General features: G+C 53.2%; 5 protein-coding genes across 5 annotated transcripts; 4 read left to right on the top strand and 1 right to left on the bottom strand.

The window, feature by feature from the left end:
- Positions 1 to 850: 850 nt before the first annotated feature.
- On the top strand, positions 851 to 2,678 carry SCP_1801040 (hypothetical protein; the record flags this gene model as incomplete). Its single annotated transcript, XM_027765194.1, has 9 exons — positions 851 to 1,427; positions 1,477 to 1,569; positions 1,622 to 1,768; positions 1,825 to 1,866; positions 1,919 to 2,021; positions 2,069 to 2,201; positions 2,260 to 2,424; positions 2,482 to 2,561; positions 2,624 to 2,678. The coding sequence occupies 9 exons, from the start codon at positions 851 to 853 to the stop codon at positions 2,676 to 2,678; spliced, it is 1,395 nt and encodes a 464-aa protein (XP_027620995.1).
- Positions 2,679 to 4,518: 1,840 nt separating this feature from the next.
- On the top strand, positions 4,519 to 6,198 carry SCP_1801030 (hypothetical protein; the record flags this gene model as incomplete). Its single annotated transcript, XM_027765193.1, has 6 exons — positions 4,519 to 4,546; positions 4,607 to 4,731; positions 4,791 to 5,056; positions 5,127 to 5,326; positions 5,385 to 6,073; positions 6,130 to 6,198. 6 exons carry the CDS (start codon positions 4,519 to 4,521, stop codon positions 6,196 to 6,198), a joined length of 1,377 nt encoding a protein of 458 aa, XP_027620994.1.
- Positions 6,199 to 7,503: 1,305 nt separating this feature from the next.
- SCP_1801020 (hypothetical protein) lies at positions 7,504 to 10,015 on the bottom strand (the record flags this gene model as incomplete). Its single annotated transcript, XM_027765192.1, has 4 exons — positions 7,504 to 8,671; positions 8,727 to 9,158; positions 9,213 to 9,265; positions 9,320 to 10,015. The coding sequence occupies 4 exons, from the start codon at positions 10,013 to 10,015 to the stop codon at positions 7,504 to 7,506; spliced, it is 2,349 nt and encodes a 782-aa protein (XP_027620993.1).
- Positions 10,016 to 12,764: 2,749 nt separating this feature from the next.
- Positions 12,765 to 13,900, top strand: SCP_1801010 (hypothetical protein; the record flags this gene model as incomplete). Its single annotated transcript, XM_027765191.1, has 3 exons — positions 12,765 to 13,052; positions 13,099 to 13,383; positions 13,457 to 13,900. The coding sequence occupies 3 exons, from the start codon at positions 12,765 to 12,767 to the stop codon at positions 13,898 to 13,900; spliced, it is 1,017 nt and encodes a 338-aa protein (XP_027620992.1).
- A 3,978-nt stretch (positions 13,901 to 17,878) lies between these two features.
- On the top strand, positions 17,879 to 18,211 carry SCP_1801000 (hypothetical protein; the record flags this gene model as incomplete). The annotated part of the gene is made up of 1 exon (XM_027765190.1): positions 17,879 to 18,211. The coding sequence occupies one exon, from the start codon at positions 17,879 to 17,881 to the stop codon at positions 18,209 to 18,211; it is 333 nt and encodes a 110-aa protein (XP_027620991.1).
- Between the last annotated feature and the right edge of the window lie 284 nt (positions 18,212 to 18,495).

Here is an 18,495-nt window from a genome sequence, read left to right as displayed (position 1 = left end):
GTTCCGATGATCTGTAGCCGTGGCGTTCATGGGACACATGCCGTGTTCGTGTTTGCGCAGCATCACATCATGGCGACCACCCGACGGCACATAGTGAAATCAATCATGTTCTCGGTATCAATTGGCGTCTAGCTCTAGGTTTGGACCCGTAATGGAGACGGTTTACCGTGTCGATTGCCGCGGTGCATTTGTTTATGGCCGGGGTGTCTACAGTCACGGTGTTCGTAGAGTTTCTCGCCCGCGAGTGGCACCTGGATTGAACAATTGGGACATGCGTTCCTGAGATGTAACTACGGAGCAGTGAGGTACAGTGCATGTCCTTGACTGTTGGGATCGCCTCTTCGCAACAATCTGCCAACTGCAAAGCGAATCAAGTGAACTGACCACTAAGCAGCACTGCCCAGGCCTCCGTGTCAGTGCTTCGAAGAAGTTCGTTACTTCCGGTTGCCACACTCGGCCGAAATAGGCAAACTGGTTGGTCACAGTGTGAGAATTCAAATAAACCTCTTTGATGCCTGCCTTACACGAAAGGCCATTACCTGCGGCATTCTCGCCATAATATTATGTGACAAGCCTCGCTTACGAATGCACAAACTCTCCATGGCATTCTCCATGATTGATTTCCCTGTCCCACGAGCGAGATCCAGGCGATGGACCACTGTCTCTGCCACCGCCGTTAACTTAACATCATAGAGAAGTTCACAGAAGCTACTTTCTCTCCCACAGGCTCTGAGACTAACACAAAAACAGTCTGTTCAGAATTGACGAGGGTTTGCTTTGTTCCACACTGATACCGACATTTCCGTCGGAAGTCCACTGTCGCGTTGAGCAGGCTCTCAGCGTTGTCGACATGCTTACCGACGATCTCCCATGGCCAGAGCTCGGTAACGTCTCCCGAGGTGCAACCCGAGGGAATCAAGGCCAAAAGGGCTTTTTGGGACCACCAGACAACGAGGGCCGATGCACCTTGCAGCTCAGGGTGCAGCCTGGCGTTCTGGCCGTGCGCCTGAACCGTCAAGCAAGCGACTGGTATCGCGTTCTAGACAATGAAGTCAACAGGGCTCTGAAGCTGACGAAGAGCTACTGGAGAAAGGCCAGACGTCGGCAGGACTACAATGCGGAAGCGGACCAAGAACACATGGAGCTGCACGAGTGGCTCCAGCAGCTCAAAGACAAAGTGATGTCGCACCTGGAGCTGCTGATGCAGAAAGGGGAGATACAAGGACCTCCATATGTTATGCCGGACGATGTGGAGCTGACGTTCCTTCGCAAGTTCATTGAACGTCAGGCCGCGGGAATTCCACACAACCCTCGATTACGACGGGCATTCTTGCAGAATAACCCGAGTGGTACAAACCAACAGCATCCTGTACTCTCCACTGCCGTCGTTCCGTCCGCCCCACTTTCCTGGAGTGGAGACGACAAAGGTCAGCGATTCCGGCACACAGCCGTATTTGTTTCCTAAGCAATACTCAGATACCATCGACCAAGACCAAGCGGAATCACCTGAAGCAAGCTCTTCTCAAATCGACAATCCGCAAAGTGTGATGGACCAGGTGAACTCCAACCGTGCGTCATCCATTTCCTTCGTTGTATATCTGTACCTCTCATTTTGTCGAAGGAAAAATACTCAGTAGTGCGAGAGCAGCTTTGCTGCGCGCTCAGAGGGAAACACAAGAGGCCTTCGCGTTATATACCAGTTGCTTGGATACAGAGTCAAGAGCACGCCAGCAAGTCTCATTGGCCGAGGAGCGCCGTGACGCCATAAGTACGTTGTTCCTATGAATCACTGAATCCCGGCTGCACAATTTCTCCCCCCTGTAGTGACCGTTCTCCTTGAAAAATATCGCACTGTACCGCCGCAAGGTACATAAATCGTGTTGGTTGGAGATTCAGGGATTCAGCGCCTTTGCTTCAGACGTCGCTACCGCCGTTCATGATTCATCGAATTCCGGATTTCCTCGTTCAGTCTCGAGAGCAAGTACAACTCACTCTCAGGAGGAGACAATGAGCCCGAACCTGTTCGTTCCCAACCTCGACTTAGTTGAGATCTCACACGTTTTATTAGGGCCAATCATGTCAGCGTTCAAGCCAGTGTGAATAGCTGGAAAGCCATGAGGGGCATGCAGTGGCCACAAACCGACAGCGTTGTAGCGGCAGCTGAGATAGCGCAGGCTCAAGGGTTCGGCACTTCCGAACGCGTGCGTGTCTGACCAAAGCTCGGAATATTCGTGTCTTAGATTTCCCCCGTTACCCTAGGCGTTTGCATCTACTCGCGAAGCTGAGGCACATGCCGACTGCATGGTTTCTTTCGACCGAAAGCATCCTCGCCATTGGGAAGGGCTGCAAGGCTCGCATACTGTCCATGAGGGTCCCAGAGCAGGGTTGATGGATCATTTGGTGCAGAATCAACCAGGATACGAGGTAGGACATCTTGAATAGCAAGAATACGGGCTAATCGGCTGGATTTCTTCTTACTAGGGGTTGACTTCTTCACCTCCCCGCAAGCGTATGCAAATTCCAGACGGCGGCATGTTTTCGGCGCCAAGGCCTATGTCTTCGTCAGTGCCCAGCTCGCCTCCCGCTGTCTCTATTTGACACCCAGTTGACATGACTCCACCAGACGCGACGCAGATCGACCGTACCCCACAGAATGGGCATCTCAATCTCAACTTTGATCGAGGACGCGTATGTTATGGTATGTTACTGATAGACTTCCAGTGAGTTCTCCTACAAGTAATTCACTCGAGGCAGCTATGTGCTGAATCACGTTCCCCAAGGTTTAGTACTTTATGTTCATGGTTGCGTTGCTTTCGTTGTGCTCTCTCCTGGTAGATCTATTTCGATCATGACCTTTGCTTGTTATGTCATCTGTTTTTTCTCTGCGTCTCCGCCGGAGAAACGTGAGGATCCCGAAAGAGTGGTCATCTCGCGACTAGCAAGCGTTGATCACTACTCTGCACTTGGTAGGTGTCTAAGCTTCGGGACCGTGTTCTAAGTTTGGACAAATCTGATTCTAGGTCGGCGTTGCTCATCATCCCTTTCGAACTGAATGCTACCAATACTGTTGGGCATGGCCTTAAGGACAAGTGAGTTCAATCGTCGCACTTCTGCAAACGCATGATTGGCTCCATCACTTTCTCTTGCGGCTGATCAGGAGACTGGTCGGCGCGACAGTCACTGCACGGAGAATAGCAGCAGCTTTGGCCATTGGATAGATGTCGTTCGGGAGTTTCATACCTCCGATGATGCTTGCTCAGTGAAGTAGAACTACTTGTTGTCGTGACGTCGCGTATCTTTCCGACGATGGGGGAACCATGCATCACGTACTGCTGCGGGATGCGTTAGTCGACATCCATGGACGTTTTGTTTCCCTCATGCAGCTGCTCGACTGGGCTTCGTCTCGACGATTTTTCAATGTTCTTGTCATCATACTTCTGTTGTTCTGGTCCTGCATCTCGGTTGCGACACTGTACGTAATTACGGACACATTCAACTACGAACTGCCGACGTCCCTTCCCCTCGTCCTGCATGCATCTGAGTTCAGCTGGATAGCTGTCCGCCTCACTACGTATCACTTGGCGACATGTCGGTGTGAAACCCCAACCATTCTGCATGTCTGGTGCATGATACAGTGAGGATAATATGGTTCCTGGCTAGCTAACGGTCCTGGTCTTTATCAGTAAAGATGTGACCTGCGTACACTGGACGATCTCAGGAACGGCTCTGCTTCTTGAACGCCACTAGTTCTTATAGAGATTCGTCGATTGCACAGAGGGAATCTTCGAGCACACGCTACTCTTTTGGTACACAAACTGCTAGAGGCGGCACATTCGGGCGACTTCTGTGATCGTACATTGATACTTGCTGATCTCCCCGATCGAGGGTCAACAGGTGCAGTTGAGTGCCGGAACTGGTTTGCTGTTCACAGCCTCGGAGGATGACAAGCTCGGCCTTGCGTGGAAATAATTCCGGAGACAAGCCGGGCGAAAACTGCCTCCGGATGATTATGTAAGTCACCTATTTTTGGCAAAACCTGCCTGATCAGGTCCGACCTCTACACTCGTGTAAACGGCGTGTTTGTGGTGTGCTGCAGTGCATTTCATAGGGAGCCCCAGGACTATGACTCCTCCCGGTTCCCCCTTTGCAGATGGCTGTCCATCCTACTCTTCTCACTATGCCATGGAGATATTTTTCTGTCCGTTGCACCGCAAATTCTCGACGCTTTGAATGGCTGGGGTTCACCGCCACGATGGATCTCCCACCTTTAATCCCGTGACGCCATTTATTGTGTATGCCAGACCCGTTCATATGGAAAGCGACGCTTTGGCCAATTTACTGTGACTTTCTTCAACCCGTGTCCTACGGAGCTACGCTTTGTTCTTCGCGTGTCTGGCACGTGCAGGTGGCAAATTCATATCTGTTGTGTCTGACTTCGTACGCTTCACGACCTAATAGGTTCAAGCGCGCAGCTGCACTCCATCCGCTTTGTTACTTCTTCTTTTCCATTGTTACAGAATGGCCTCGAGACGGGATCGATTCAAGAGTGTGTCCTTTCGATTTCTCTGACGGGTAGGTAATTTCCGCTGACGCTGTCTGTCCCAAGCCAAACTCTGCAGAAATTTTGCTCTCGGTCACTGTCCTCAGGGATCCCAGTGCAAGTATCTCCACACCATGGCCCCACCTATGTTATCCCCCACTTTGCCTATTACTCAATTTATGTATCCGTCGGTGAGTGAGGTAGGCGGACGTATGTCCTCCGGTACCTGATGACCATGTACTGTCCATAGTTGAACCAAAGCGAACACAATATTCCATACCGTCTTGCCCTCCCAATGTCCCCTCCTACCGTTCAATGGATGGCGACATCACCATCCGCTCATAGCTCGGAGATGGTTCCTTATAATTGGGTTTATTCCTCTGCTCCATACAACCCTGCCCTCCAGGCTCCTCGTACTGCGGCTGTGCAATACAGGCCTTTGTCGTGGAGGACGACACTTTGCAGACACTTCGCCAAGAACAGAGGATGGTGCCCTCTCGGCGACGACTGCAATTAGTAAGTAGACGCAGCTTATTTGCGCCCTTATGTTATGTCAACGACTGACTGTTTGTTTCTTCGATAACAGTATACATGACTTGGCGTTGGCAGATATCGCTCTCGAGGACGTGAGGTTCCCCTCCCGCGACAACTCTAATGGGGCCCTCGCGAGCGGCGGTGTTGGTAGGGGGAAGGCCGGTACAAAGCACAGTCACTGTTGGGCATACGTGCAAGGACTCTGCCACGTCAAGGACTGCCCATACCTTCATCCCCTCGCTGTACATCTCTGTATGTTGTTTCGCCTATTTTGTGTCGGCTTCTTTCTGATTTATTGTCCCCTGTCAAGTTGTTCGTCACACTCCGTGCCTCGCATGGCCTAACTGTCAGAAGGGCGTGCTGTGCCCCTACAAGCACCCGGAACCGGTCATACCCAAAGTCCACGCGCTGCCTGTTGCCGTAGAGTCTCCGACTCATATGCAACCTCTCAGCCCAGTCGATTCGACCTTGCCTCCTGTGTACCAATACAATGGTACCACGTACTTCCCATACCCGCCGCAAGGTCCTGTCTCACCGTCACAGCTTGAGCCTTCTCGCGCTTGGCCTCGCACTTATGAGCCTTGGCGTCAACCCTACATCGCGCTCTCCCAGTCAAGGAATTACGGTCACACTTCGCCTGAAGTGCGCCCATGGCGAGACCGTCCCATCTACGAGGTTGGGCCTCCGCCTGCACCCGTCAGTTTTCAGCCCCGCGCGTATACGCCTCCCTTCGCTCCTCCTGTTCAAGATGTTATTCAAGCCGCCCCTAGCTCACAGTCCGCCTTAGAATATCAGCCAGCTGTCGAGTCTGCGGGCCCGCCCATTACTGCACCACATGAGTTTCCGTATGTACCGCCCAAGAATCAGCGTTCCGGACATGCTCGGCGCGTCAGTGTCGCACTGAAGAGCAAAGAAGACTCGGATGCCCTCTTCCTCGTTGACCCAGTTTCCAGTGAAAGGGAGAGCTGGAAGACTCACGGAGATCGCTTAAGCCACAGGGTAGGCATTCAAAGCAACGCCGCCATTGATTCTCCCAGCTAACTATTGTCTTCTAGAGCTGGGCCCCGTCGTCGACTACAGTGGACCCTCCACCGACCCCGCCCTCGCTGCAATTGATTTACTAGGATATACGGATGTTGTAATTTTTCGTCTTTCACCCCATGTTGTTTTTCTCCAATTACTGGATACAGACTCTGCAAGTTACGAACTGGCCTACCCAGGACGCCCTCTCACGACACCATCTGGCATTTTCTCTCTCTGCTCCATATCCACCAGCATACATACCTATCCCACTACGCATATACGATCGTACAGTATGGCGCCTTGCATCCTGGAGCGTTCGTTCCCCGAGCACTGGCGCTGTTGTATTCCTTAGTGTTGTCTGTGTGTACTAGTCCGTACTAATGATATCATACCCGTCTCTACGCTTACGATAGATAATCCGATTCACTTTGCTCCGATACTCCAGACGCAGGTCAAAGGGTTGGAGTCCGAGTCAACGAGGCGTGACCATGTCGCACGCTTAAGCTCAGCACCGGGATTGAGCCAGCCCGCACACGTTCCACCACGGCACAGCACTCGCCCGGAATTTGGGGGAACACGGCCGGTCGTGGTGCACTGAATACGTACGTGGACGAGACCACAGGACCGGCCACCCCCGTTGGCACTGGTACTGGTGAGGAAACGAGGCCGGTTGGGGCGCGCACGGTACTGCCGCAGCAGCCTCAAGACGTCCGCAAGGACTTGAGGTCTCCACACGCATGCCCGGAAAGCGCAGGCAGACTGTAAGCAGACGCAGACTCGGCGGTGCCGGTGCGGACAGGTCCTGATCGCCCGCACTGCATGGCGTCTGTCTGACTTAGATACTGACTCCGTCGCAGCGGGTCGTCTCTTGCGTGTGCAGCGAAGGAATATTAATATTACATAGTGCGATGCAGGCGCATTTGGGCTGTTCGAGCACCCTTAGAAGATTAGTGCTGCCTTGAAAGTGTTGGGGACGAACTGGAGATGAACGCTAAGAGGCCACATCACACCGGGATGAACTCCGGAGACAACTGATTCCAACCGATGTGAGAGCGCTGTGCAGAGTTGGAGCACAGATTAATACACAGATGACTATACAGCTAACAGGGAGATACACGCGACGCACGCAATGCCACAGGGTTATTAGTACTATATAGATCCAGGCCCATCCAATGGTATATACACAAATACAGCGCAAGACACGCGGGACAAATGCGATAGTGCACTAAGCACACACGTTAATAGCGACGATAGCGTGAGGACCGAGACGGAGATGAGTGGGGGAATGAGTCCAATCCGACAGCAATGCGAGAAAATTCAGCATGGATGACGCCGGCACGATGACAGCGACGACAACGATGATAGGGACAATGACGAGAGACACAAGACACGAACGGATGGCTATTTCAACCGAGTGCGTGACTGAGGGTGCTGGAAGCGAGCTGCGCTTGCTCATTCAATTCAAATTCCCCCGGAGCCTGAGTGAGCGTCACGGGAGAGCTTGGGCCTGCCATACTCGGCATGAGTATGGACGAAGACGGCTGTGGTGCATTTGTGGGAGCGCACGGAGTGCAGCCGCTGAGGAGACATTGCAGAAAACTGCTGTGCCATGCACAGCCTGTCTGGTTCTGCGCCGTGGCCGCAACGTCGGGAGACACAGACGGAGGGAAAGCTGGTGTTGCTGTGGGCGCGGAAGTGATGCTGGTAACGATCGCGGGTGGTTGGGGAGGGAGCCATGTGCGCTCAGGGAGGGCCGGTGCGTACGTGAAGTCACTGGACGCCGACGGTTCCGAGAAATCGGAAAACTGGGGATTCGTGTCCATCTCGACTTCTTGTGAACGATACTCGCCCATACCATCGTCGCTGAACTGCACGTCGGGTATCGGTGACGCCTTAGGCGACGTCAGTGACACGGGAAAGAAAAGGACTGGTGTCCACGAGCCCGGCTGGAGGCTGCCCCAGTCCGCACGACGCTGCTTGTCAACGGGTGTCCCGCGGCCCACGAATGGCTTGCCCTCCGGAGTCACAGGCATGCAAGGCTCAAGATTCGGCACGCGGACCGTAGCTAGCGGTGGGAGCTGCGGTGGCTCCGGGACGTACGGCTGGACGGACGAGCGGTCGGCCGGAAGCGCCGGCGCCGAAGGCGATGCCGGTCGTGTAGGCGGCGATGACACCGAAGGCGCTGTCGTGGGCGTCGTTGTCAAGGCTTCTAATGCACGTGATCCATCAACGTGCTGCTCGTCCACGTCCATGGCTTCGACCTCCGTCGTGGAATCTGCGCTCATGTCCATGCCGAGCACCTCATCATACTCGTAGTCGTCGTCCTCTTCCTCGTCTAAGTCCCATTCCTCGTCGTCGTCGTCGTCGTCGTAATCGCCGTACTCAAAGTCGTGAAGTTCTTCCGCCTCCCAGTCGATGTCCATGTCATCCGCTTGTAGATAGCGGAGCGCCGAGCGCGACGAGCTGGAGTAGCTCGCCGGTGTGTAATGGCAGAACTTGGCCTGAGCTAGTACATGGTGCCGAGCCTGCGCTTCGACCACCGCTCGGAGTGCCGCTCCGCCATACCTACGCAACCTGCAACACAAATCAGCGGTGAGATATTTGTATGGATTCAGAGCGCGGCACGTACAAGTACCGTACCCGCTCCTGGCACGCCAATTTCCAGATGTTCGGGTCGCATGCCTCCGGTGTGCGCACTCGGTTACGCCGACGAGGATCCGGTGATAATGGTGACGACGGTGATAACGGTGACGGTGATAATGGTGACGATGGAGATGGGGAAGATGGTGTGGGAAGCTGCAGAATGTCTATATCTTGCGCGACAACTGGTGGGGGTATAAGGGCAGGGAGCTCCAGAAGAGTAGGCGGTACGATAGGGGAGGAAAGCGGTGGTGACTGGTAACCGGCAGTCTCGGATAGAGAGATGGAGACGACCTTCGTCTCGCTGCAAGTTGGATCGATTCGCGATGTCGGTGTGATCGGTTCTTTAAGATCAACGGGGGACTCTACAGAAGTCGCGTTACTGACAGCTGTCACGCCTTTCAAAGGGCCTGCGGATTCTCTGGAAGAGAACGCTTCAGTACGAACAATAATGATCCAGCTTCTGGAGACTCACTCGGCAGGCGACGCCAATGACAGCGCTAGCGATGATCCTTTGCCACTCGCGACCTGCAGATGATCACGTCAATCGTGGCAAAATTGGGCGACGATTCTGGCACTTGCCTCGTCCAAAGTTAGCGCAGCATCTTGCCTAAATTGATACGTGCTCGGGTCAGGCGCATCTTCTGAATCGAACAGATTGAGAGAATTGTTATCGTTGCGGCTACTGTGGCCACCAGGCAGTTCGTTATGATGATCGATGGAGATCGTGAATGAACTGGGGGCAGAGCTCTCGCCTGTCAATCGCTGACGCTTGAGTGCTCTGAGCGCCCTGGGCGTGCGGTATTCATCGTCCTCGAGATCTGGCGAAGCGGACGGTGCGGTAATAGGGGAACGATCCGGGAGATCGCATCCGCGGCGACGCTTTTTGGAGGTAGTTGTGGCGTCAGATCTTGGATTCGCCTTTGTGGGTTGCAGCTTCGAACTCAGCCTCGAGGAACTGGGCTCGGGTGTTTGGTGATTGTTTGGACCGGATGTGGCCCTGACAGCCTTGAGAAGCGTGGGGGTGGTGGGACTGCGGTTGGGAGAACTGCTGGAGCTTCCGGGAGTGGCGCGAGCGGTTCGAGGCCGGAGGCTTCTGCTTCTGCTGCTGGTTTGAGATAGGGACTCGGGGGTGGGACCATGGGCTGTGGCACATGGCCGCGCCCCTGAACGGCGTAGTACGCGGATACGGCTGGAGCGCCTCAGGTTGACTTCATTGGATTCTGCCTGTGTGTGGCGGGTGGCGACGGGAGTAGAAAGCTTTACAGCCATGGCCATGGCGGCTGGGAAGGGCAACAATGGTAATAGCCGGCTGTAGGACGGACGACATGATGCATTGCAAACGGTCAGCGAGGCGCAGCGAAGTACACGACGATTCAATGAATTACATTGTGATTCCGTCCGGCGTTCTACTTCAACCAGATTTCTATACCTTTCTCGATTCAGACGTGGACCGACTTGGGTCGGAAGCGGGCGGGGGAAATATAGATATCGATGATGGTGGATCGAGCTTCCGAGACGGGGGAAACGCTTGCAAAAATTGCCTGACACACACGTAAGCGCTGACTAAGCTCTTACTAAGCTCTTCCCCTGCCGCACAGCCACGTGACGGATCTCTCCGTCCCACACTTTTGAGTTCCCCCAGTTTCTTCTCCTCGCATGGTGTCCGTTAGGATCAAAGGAACACGAATTCGTGAGTATCATCGCACACCTCCTGACCACCTGCAGAACAGAAACAGACGCTGCGGCCCTGCCGTAGTTTTGACTTACGTCAAACAGTCCTTAGATCTCGCATGTCTGCATTTAGAAAGCTCAACGTGAAACCGAGTCGCCCATAGCTCCGATCTCGAGGTCCATTTCTCAAGCAAACAATTCTTTCAACATGAAATCTGGTGTGTTTAAAGGGCCACACCAGATTTTATGTTGGAAGGCGTCCGAACCAGCAGCACAGCTTTGAGTTCTTGACGGTTCTGTCCGGCTATACGCCTCGGACCGACCGCAGAGCTTGCAGGCCTTGTGTAACCGCCTAAGTCGGTTTAGGGGGACATACCAGATCGGGGCCATCCTGTGGCCTGGCTTATATAGCAGCTCCCAGTACCGCTGAGTTGGGTCTCCTAGCGTTTGCATCTATCTGCTGATCTGACTATCGCTGACAGTCGCACAGATGCCTCCTGTATCATTCGAATGAACTTTGTCCGCTGAGAATTACGGTACGTCCATATCAGATGCAAAGTTACTGACCTGTGACCGCAGGATCTCTGCGGAAAGTCGATGGTGATGTTCACCGGTTCGTGAAGGATCGGCCGGTTCTTGCAATTGCAAAAAAGGGCCGCAAGCGACTCGGCTTCATCGATATCCGCACCGTCAGCTTTTTTGCCGTCAGCGTCCAGTTTTCCACACGAATCTCGCCGAACGCGACTCGAAGGAGGATTATCGTCGAACCTACACCTTGCTGTGCATCTTACTCGAGGTATCAGAGCGGTCCTTTGCAGGGTCTACTGAATGTAATTCTGCAGATAGCGCTAATGGATGGCCGAGATCACGTTCCATACCTCTTCGCCCATCTAACAAGCCCAAACCACGAGGCTGCCAGCAGGCTCGCATCTTTTTCTACGTACTGATGTTTGCTTCTACAGGCGTCTCTGAAGTGGTTCGTACTGCGCCCATCATGTACAAATTTCATCTTGGACGTGAAATAGTCTTGGTTTGGCGCTCCAATACGGATAACGCCTGCGGTGTGCACGACACTTGTTTGTATTTTTCGTGGCTTAGATATCCACGACCTGCCCCTCACCATGGACTCCACTTCTGGATATCGCTGTAGTCTGAACAAGCTCGCTGTCTCCCAATGTCCACCGCTGGCACGTGGTCTGGACCATTGTTCTTTGCTGATGGTCTCGCTAGGATGCTTGCTCCTTACTTGGCTCCATACTGTTCTCGTAGCGAATTTTATCGCGGCGTTGAAGGTGAATACTACCAGCGAATTTCTGGACGAAGCAGAGCCTGTCATGGTTAATGCAACCTCGAATTCGGAGACCGACTTGTCCCCGCAGTTGTCGCATTCCGACCGACCGGATCTCTTTGTTCGATCAAGTGAATGTTCACATGTCTGCGTCTCAAGCTGTCGCTAAGTTTTGTTCCGATCCACAAGCACCATCATCCCACCCACTTCGTATTGTAGTGCCGGATCGCAGCGACAGGTCTAATGAAGAATATGTAAGGGGAAAGTTGCTCAAATACGTTCAGCAAGACATTTCCGTCGTGGATTTCGTGCGCGCGGATTGGAAGTTCACGCCCGATATGATCCCGGAACCTCAAACGCCGTACACTCTTCCTCAGGCATCGTGCAAAGATTACTGCTAATGTTATAGCGAGAGGGCTTACTTTGCTGGGTTCGAGACGATACTACAGTCTCTACTGAAGCCGCTGTTCTCTGCTCCAACTGGTGAGACTCTCACCGCAGGAGAAAATTCCGGGAAATCAGCGCGTCCACTTCCTGCTATATTCTTAAATTTGACGGATAACATCGTGCAGGACGGATTCAAGGGCGTAAGACGCAGTCTCGCCTGGTGCACTTTCGCGAACGAGAAACGGCGAGACTGGCGTTTCGTTTTGGCTTGTGCAGACGTGAAAAGACCTCGAGCATTGGCATCCACGCACGAAACCGACGTCAGCGCAGATTTGGCGAAGTTGATACCGACGCAGGTTCGTCTTGTTGTGGCCCCGCTCATGGACCTCTTTTGACAAAGGCCAGATTGTACCCACCGAGGGAGTCTCAGAAGAGAACAGTCGCAAAAGGTAGCAACCGCAAGATGCTCCAGACCACGAGGTTGAATGATCACTCAAACGCCTTTCTGTCAACGCACCGCCAGGGGCAACTGCACCACAGGCCGGTGATACCAGCGCACATAACGAAGAAGTGAAGATCGTTAATTATCTCCTGGATATGATGTCTCACAGGTTGCGTTCGAACGCGTCGGGGTTCTCCGTCGACGGTCTCGATGTCAGCTCGTGATATGCTGACCGCATGGGGCTCGTCAAATCTCTGTCTTTCAACTTCGTAGAAGAGCCTCACTTTCTTGTGCTCCTCGTGGCCGCAATCGGCTCTGCCGTTCTGCATACTCTGGGCATCTTCCCTCTACTCTGGTCTCCGTACAGACACTACAACAGATACACCGGGATGCACTTTTTCATGCCTGCTGAGATGTTCTGCAACGTCGGAGGCACTATTGAACGTGCATCGGAGCTCGTGTTTGGGTTCGATGTCACCCGGCGCATATCCAGCGACTTCGGCATTGTCGGGAGGGGAACTACCGTAATCCCCCTCTTAGCCACGGGGGTCTGAGGCGCTCGTTGCCAAGATATCATGGCCGGAGATCACGCGCGAGCAAGAGAGCGCGCACGTCGAGAGGGTGCGCAGGGTGCTTCGGAAGAAGAAGCCAGAATACCTGAGGCACATCGTCGAGTTGAAGTGCTGGCTCAGACGCACCATAAAGGGCATGGACCAGCTGAGGATGCATATGTCTGGCTTTCCTGTGTCGCCGCTGTTCAAGGAGCGGGAATGTCGGGTGCTGATCATGAAAGCGTACCAGCGCCTGCAATCTGTCGATAGCGTCGAGGAGTTCAAACAAGTGATTGTGCATGTGGTTCGTGGTAAGTCCACTTCTCTACCGTTACCAATTATTGGCTAATTATGCAATAGCTCACCACTAGGTCTAGGAGACGTCAAGAGTTCTCCACCACGACATCAGCATTGAGATCATCATGCTGTATCGTAAGAATGGCGAAGTTGTCGGGGTCACCTGCGACTGGGATCTGGACGACGAAGACATTGAATCGTATTTGGACATGCCAATGTTTCCGTCTTCGGCGTCTAGCGGTAACACTGGAGATCCCTCAGATTCTCAAAAGGAGAATAGTATGACAAGTTGTGCTGAAACTGAGGCAAAGCCGGAAGGCGCGGCCATTCCAAGCGTCGATACTACGAAATGGAGAGAACGCGTGGGCACGCGCCCGTTCATGGCTCTCGATGTTCTGTTCCTGGTGACGAAAGTACCTCTGCGCCGTTATTGCCACGATCTCGGGTCGTTCTTCTTTGTCATCGCCTGGTTTTGTGCGCTCTTGGATCCCGAGACACACAACTGTCACACTCTTGAAGAGTAGGACGACCGAGACCTGGCAAAACTCGAACAAAAAAGCGAAGTTTTCTGCTGGACATTGACGACTACGACGCCGTTTTCGCCAAGGCTGATCCTCAGTAGCGAAAGCTCGCAGATAACTGGGTCCTTAACCTTCGCCGCTACTTCGAGATGTGGTCTGATCTTCTTGAGCTGCATGTACGCTTCAGCGAGGAACTCGGGCGTCACCAATGAGATGACCAGATGGCGGGAGCAAATCGCTAGCAAAGTCAAGAGGAGGAACGCTGCAATTACATATGTTGGCTTCATGAAATGCCTCGGGGTCCAAGAATAACTGCGTGTTGAGCGCAAGCCTGGAGTTCAAGTGTGCATTCAAATTACGGAAGAGGAAACTGAATGTAAGTCACTCTCGGAATGCAATGTGTTCGGACCCGAGTAATAACATCTACATAGTTTGTGCTCGCCACACACGTGTAACGTACTCGGGCCAGACAAGTCTCTATATCCATTTTTATGGTGGTATAGTGCCTTAAAATTCCGAAACAGGTCTTAATCTAGGCAACGAGTTATTAAACACGACTTTCTCACTTTTTTTCAGCGTGGAGCGCGACAAGTTTGATAACCTACAAAGCCTCTTCCGTGTCCAAAACTCAAACAAAACGCCACCAACAGATAGTCCATCGCGTTATTGGATTCAATACAAGAGCACCGCGGAGAATTGTGGAAAATAGTTCTCTGTTGTCGCTTTCTCGGAACGTGCTTCGATATACTGTACTTATGTTCAATGTGCATGAACTTACGGATCGTAGGTACATGAATGTCTGTGCGTCACCTTGGAGGTTTTTTGCACACCCTCATTCTCCGTCGAATACCTCTTAAATTCCGTCTAGATCGCACCGACACCTCGAAAACTTGGATACCGGTGATATTAGTAGAGTAACACATAATGCAGTGAATTGTTCGTGCAAAGTGCTTGCTTTGATCCTACTGCCAACATCCTCGACGTGCTCTGGTTGCCATTTTCTGTCTCCCTCAAGGCGCCGCTCATGAAGCTCAAGGGCGATCGGCAGAGTAAAACCAGGAGGTTACAGTACCTGTGACGTGTCATGAGCCTCCATAGCACGTACAGTTGGTAACCACCACTGTTATGCAACGTCTGCCCGCTGTACATATTCCGGGAGTATCGATTTGTGGATGCCGTTCCATTGTCGTGCTTAGCCAGGTGAGCATTTAATTTACGGGAGGAATATTACCGAGCGCAGAGAGGTTTCTCCACCTCCGAAAGTGCGCAGCAGTATGCAAGACCCTCCCTACCTCTGAGAGTAATGATTGGTTACTTATTGTTTGAGTGTGTTGACTTTGATGTCGCGCGGTAGCGCGCTCAAGGATTACTTGGATGCAAGATTTATTGTCCACGACCCTATAGTAGATACTACTCTAACGTGTAGGTGCGTGGTTGCTTACACGGTGCCTCTAGGACTTAGCTCTTCCTCCCAGATCTGTCCTGTCTGGCCGCTGGAATAGAGGCAGGTGAATATCGGCTTTCGAGAATCCGCCGAGTATATTGGACTTCATGCCATGCATACTAGATTTCAACACTTCTGAATATGATCCAGTGAGCCGTCTCGCAGTCTCATGCTGTGAAGCTCGCCATGCTTGATGGAACGCGTATGTTCCCTGCACCATTCGATCCATGCTGAAGATATGCACCTTTGCCCTAGGATGTGTAATTGCCGTTTGCGGCGCTTGAGGATTACGAGCCAGACGTGTCTTATATTCCTGGCTGAGTATGTCACGGCGTCGTCTCCGTCTCGCATTTACGAGATAGTGACGCTCGCGTTGGAACCCCTTGTTCTACTGAATATCTTGAAGGGAGTAGCATTCATGCACTGCCGCGCTTCGCTGCCTAGTTTATTCGGCGGTCAGATATCATCCTGAGAGACATCGGTCATGCAGCATCTCATCTTAGTCGCGAATGTCCTGGGGCCTAAGTCGAATCCAAGTTCCCTGCGCTGCTTCAACGCTTGTGTAGGTGAGCATTTTCGGGGTATCAAAGCCGCCACTGACTCTGCTGCGCAGACCCCGGTCCGTCCATGCGGGATGTTTGTTGCCACACATTCATGTCATGTTTTCGCACAGGACGAGTCGCTAGCCCGGAAGCTAATACTCTTCGGCTTACTTCAAAGGCTGCACGGTTCATTACGTGGCCCACGTACCAGGTTCGACCTTACGTGCACTCCCCCACAGATCCGCGCTAAGTTTATCAGGCTTCCTCCTGCAGGCTTTCAAGCTTCAAGAATGCTGCGGAGCCGGGGTTTCGAAAGTCCTTCAAGTACGTTGAAGCTCATTTGCGTTCGAGGATTCGACACGTCTGGATATAAACGGCGTTCCCGTGGCTCCCTGTCACGTCGCAGCTTCAGGCGACGGAGCCCGCCGTGCTCGGTGCGACGTGCCAGCACGCGTACACCCTTTGTGCGGTCATGCTGAAGACGTTGTCTCCCTCCGCAGCTGCCGCGGACACTACAAGGCACTGGTCGGCGATGAACTCGCGTTGCAATCTCCTTAGTGTACATGACATTATCGGATGTTGATGGCGATTGCCTCGCGTTCGCGAGGTGGCGGCGCTCGACCTCTGTCGATTCGAAGGAGTTATAATGACACCTTTGATGGTGGACGGTAAGTGTCGCTCAAGCAGTATACCTCAACTCCAAAACTGAAAGCCCAACGGAATCAGATAGTCCTTTGGGAAGTCTGTCGCATATATATATAGCATCTCCTCATCCCGTAGAAGCCGCGACATTGCGAGTCTACGAATGAGTCGCTATTCTCGGAACATCTGAATGTTCACGATGCGCAGCTCCTTGGATAAGTACGAGCTTGTTGGACCTTCGGGCCTCAGGCGCAAGTATCCGTGGAGCTAGAAGAAACAGCTCAGCACTTCGTTTCGAGAACCTGCCGCGAATGTGTCCGAGTAGAAGGTTCGCGATCCTGATATTTGCTACACTCGGGTGTGGCCTTGTCCGGGCACCTACCCTTCGCATCGAGCACCGCTGTTCATGAATGCCAGTGAGTACCGCGCCAGCTCAGCGCCTTACTTCGAGAAGCCCTGAATGTCCAAGTGGAAGGTTCGTGCCCCAAATAGACTCGGATGTGGCGTCGTTCTTCGAGCATCGACCAGTGCTTGCTCAAGCGTTGATATATAACGTTGATATCCCGTGTCTTCGCACAGAGCGAGCGCGCTAGCTCCGAACAATAAACGTTAGCCGATCAGTGGGGCGATCAGGAGAAGACGGTGGATTCATGGAATCTAGTACACAACCGCCAACGTTGAAACTTTCTGCAACATGAAACACGGCACGACCGAGTACATCGCACGACCGTCCAAACTTCGCGTGCATTCAGTAGTCCAACTACGGTGGCGTAGTTGAGTAGTATGGCTGTGCATGGTGTTGAACGCGAGAGGCGATACGGACAGCGAGTAACCCCTGACGGCCCCGAATTGGGCACGGCGATGTCGAGGAATGTGCGTGGGGGCGGAAGCAAACGTTGTTTCGAGGAGCGTATTCAAATTCAGCGGCGAATCAGCGGCAGGTTCTCCAGGCACACACCGTGCTCGTCGAGTCTGGATCGCGGAAACAGACCAAGCGGATATCCTGTCAGAGAAAGGAGTGTCAAGGATGAGAGGAGGTGGAGAGGAGCAGACCCAGATGCAGCGTAGCATCCGCGTCGAGCGACCTGGGCGCCAAGGCGGAGGGCGTCGAGCGGAACATGATATGCAGGGAAGAGGCTTCCACTTGATCTCGCCGGGGCGCTAGGCGGCCTTGGCTGATCTAACGTGCAGGCTCCTTATATACAGCAACCTGTCGTCTCTCTCACTCTCACTGAGCTCCCGCCACCTCGCGCGATCCCAGTGAGTGCTCATCCCTGCGCGTGCCCGACAAGGATTCACATCTTTTGCTGCAGTATCCGTCCTATCGCCGCACCCACATCATCCGACGCGTCCATGTTCAAGTCCGAGGAGGATTGCTACGTTCTCATCGAGGATGACGAGAATGCTTCTCTAGAGGAGAAGGGCTGCGCTAGTCCCACCACATCCACACTACCACCAAAATCGCGCCTCTGTGTCGCGGCGTGGATCTCGCGGCTCTACCAGGTGCGGAAAGAGCGGGCGCGCACGCGCTCGCGGGGACCACCACGCGCCAAGCCAGCGCCTGCTTCCACTCCAACGGAGGATTTCTCGACGTCGATGTCGCTGCTGCCCGAGCGGCGACAGGAGCAGCTGAGATGGCTGTCGTATTCTGAGTCTATTCCATGGGGGTACTGTGTCTGTCTATGAAGAAGGTAGAAGGGAGGAGATGTCTCCCGCCGCTGCTGTTACGCGGGTCCGACGGTCCACATAGCCTTTGCTTTTTTGTACACCTGGGTCCGTCGCTTTTGTTTATAGTAAGGAGGTCGTGCTGCTCGTTTGTAAATCTAGTTTGTATTATCAGGGGAGTTTGTTACGTTATCGCGAAGTGCGACCCATCAAGAGTTTCAAGCGCACAGAGGGCTGGTCCCTGCACCGGGTGACCATAGAGGGGATTGACAGCGAGAGTTCAAACGAAGACCAAGCAGGAATCT

The sequence above is a fragment of the Sparassis crispa genome (genome assembly GCF_003851025.1).
Source record: "Sparassis crispa DNA, contig_000017F, whole genome shotgun sequence".
NCBI lineage: Eukaryota > Fungi > Basidiomycota > Agaricomycetes > Polyporales > Sparassidaceae > Sparassis > Sparassis crispa.
This window is presented reverse-complemented; position numbering and strand designations above follow the sequence as displayed.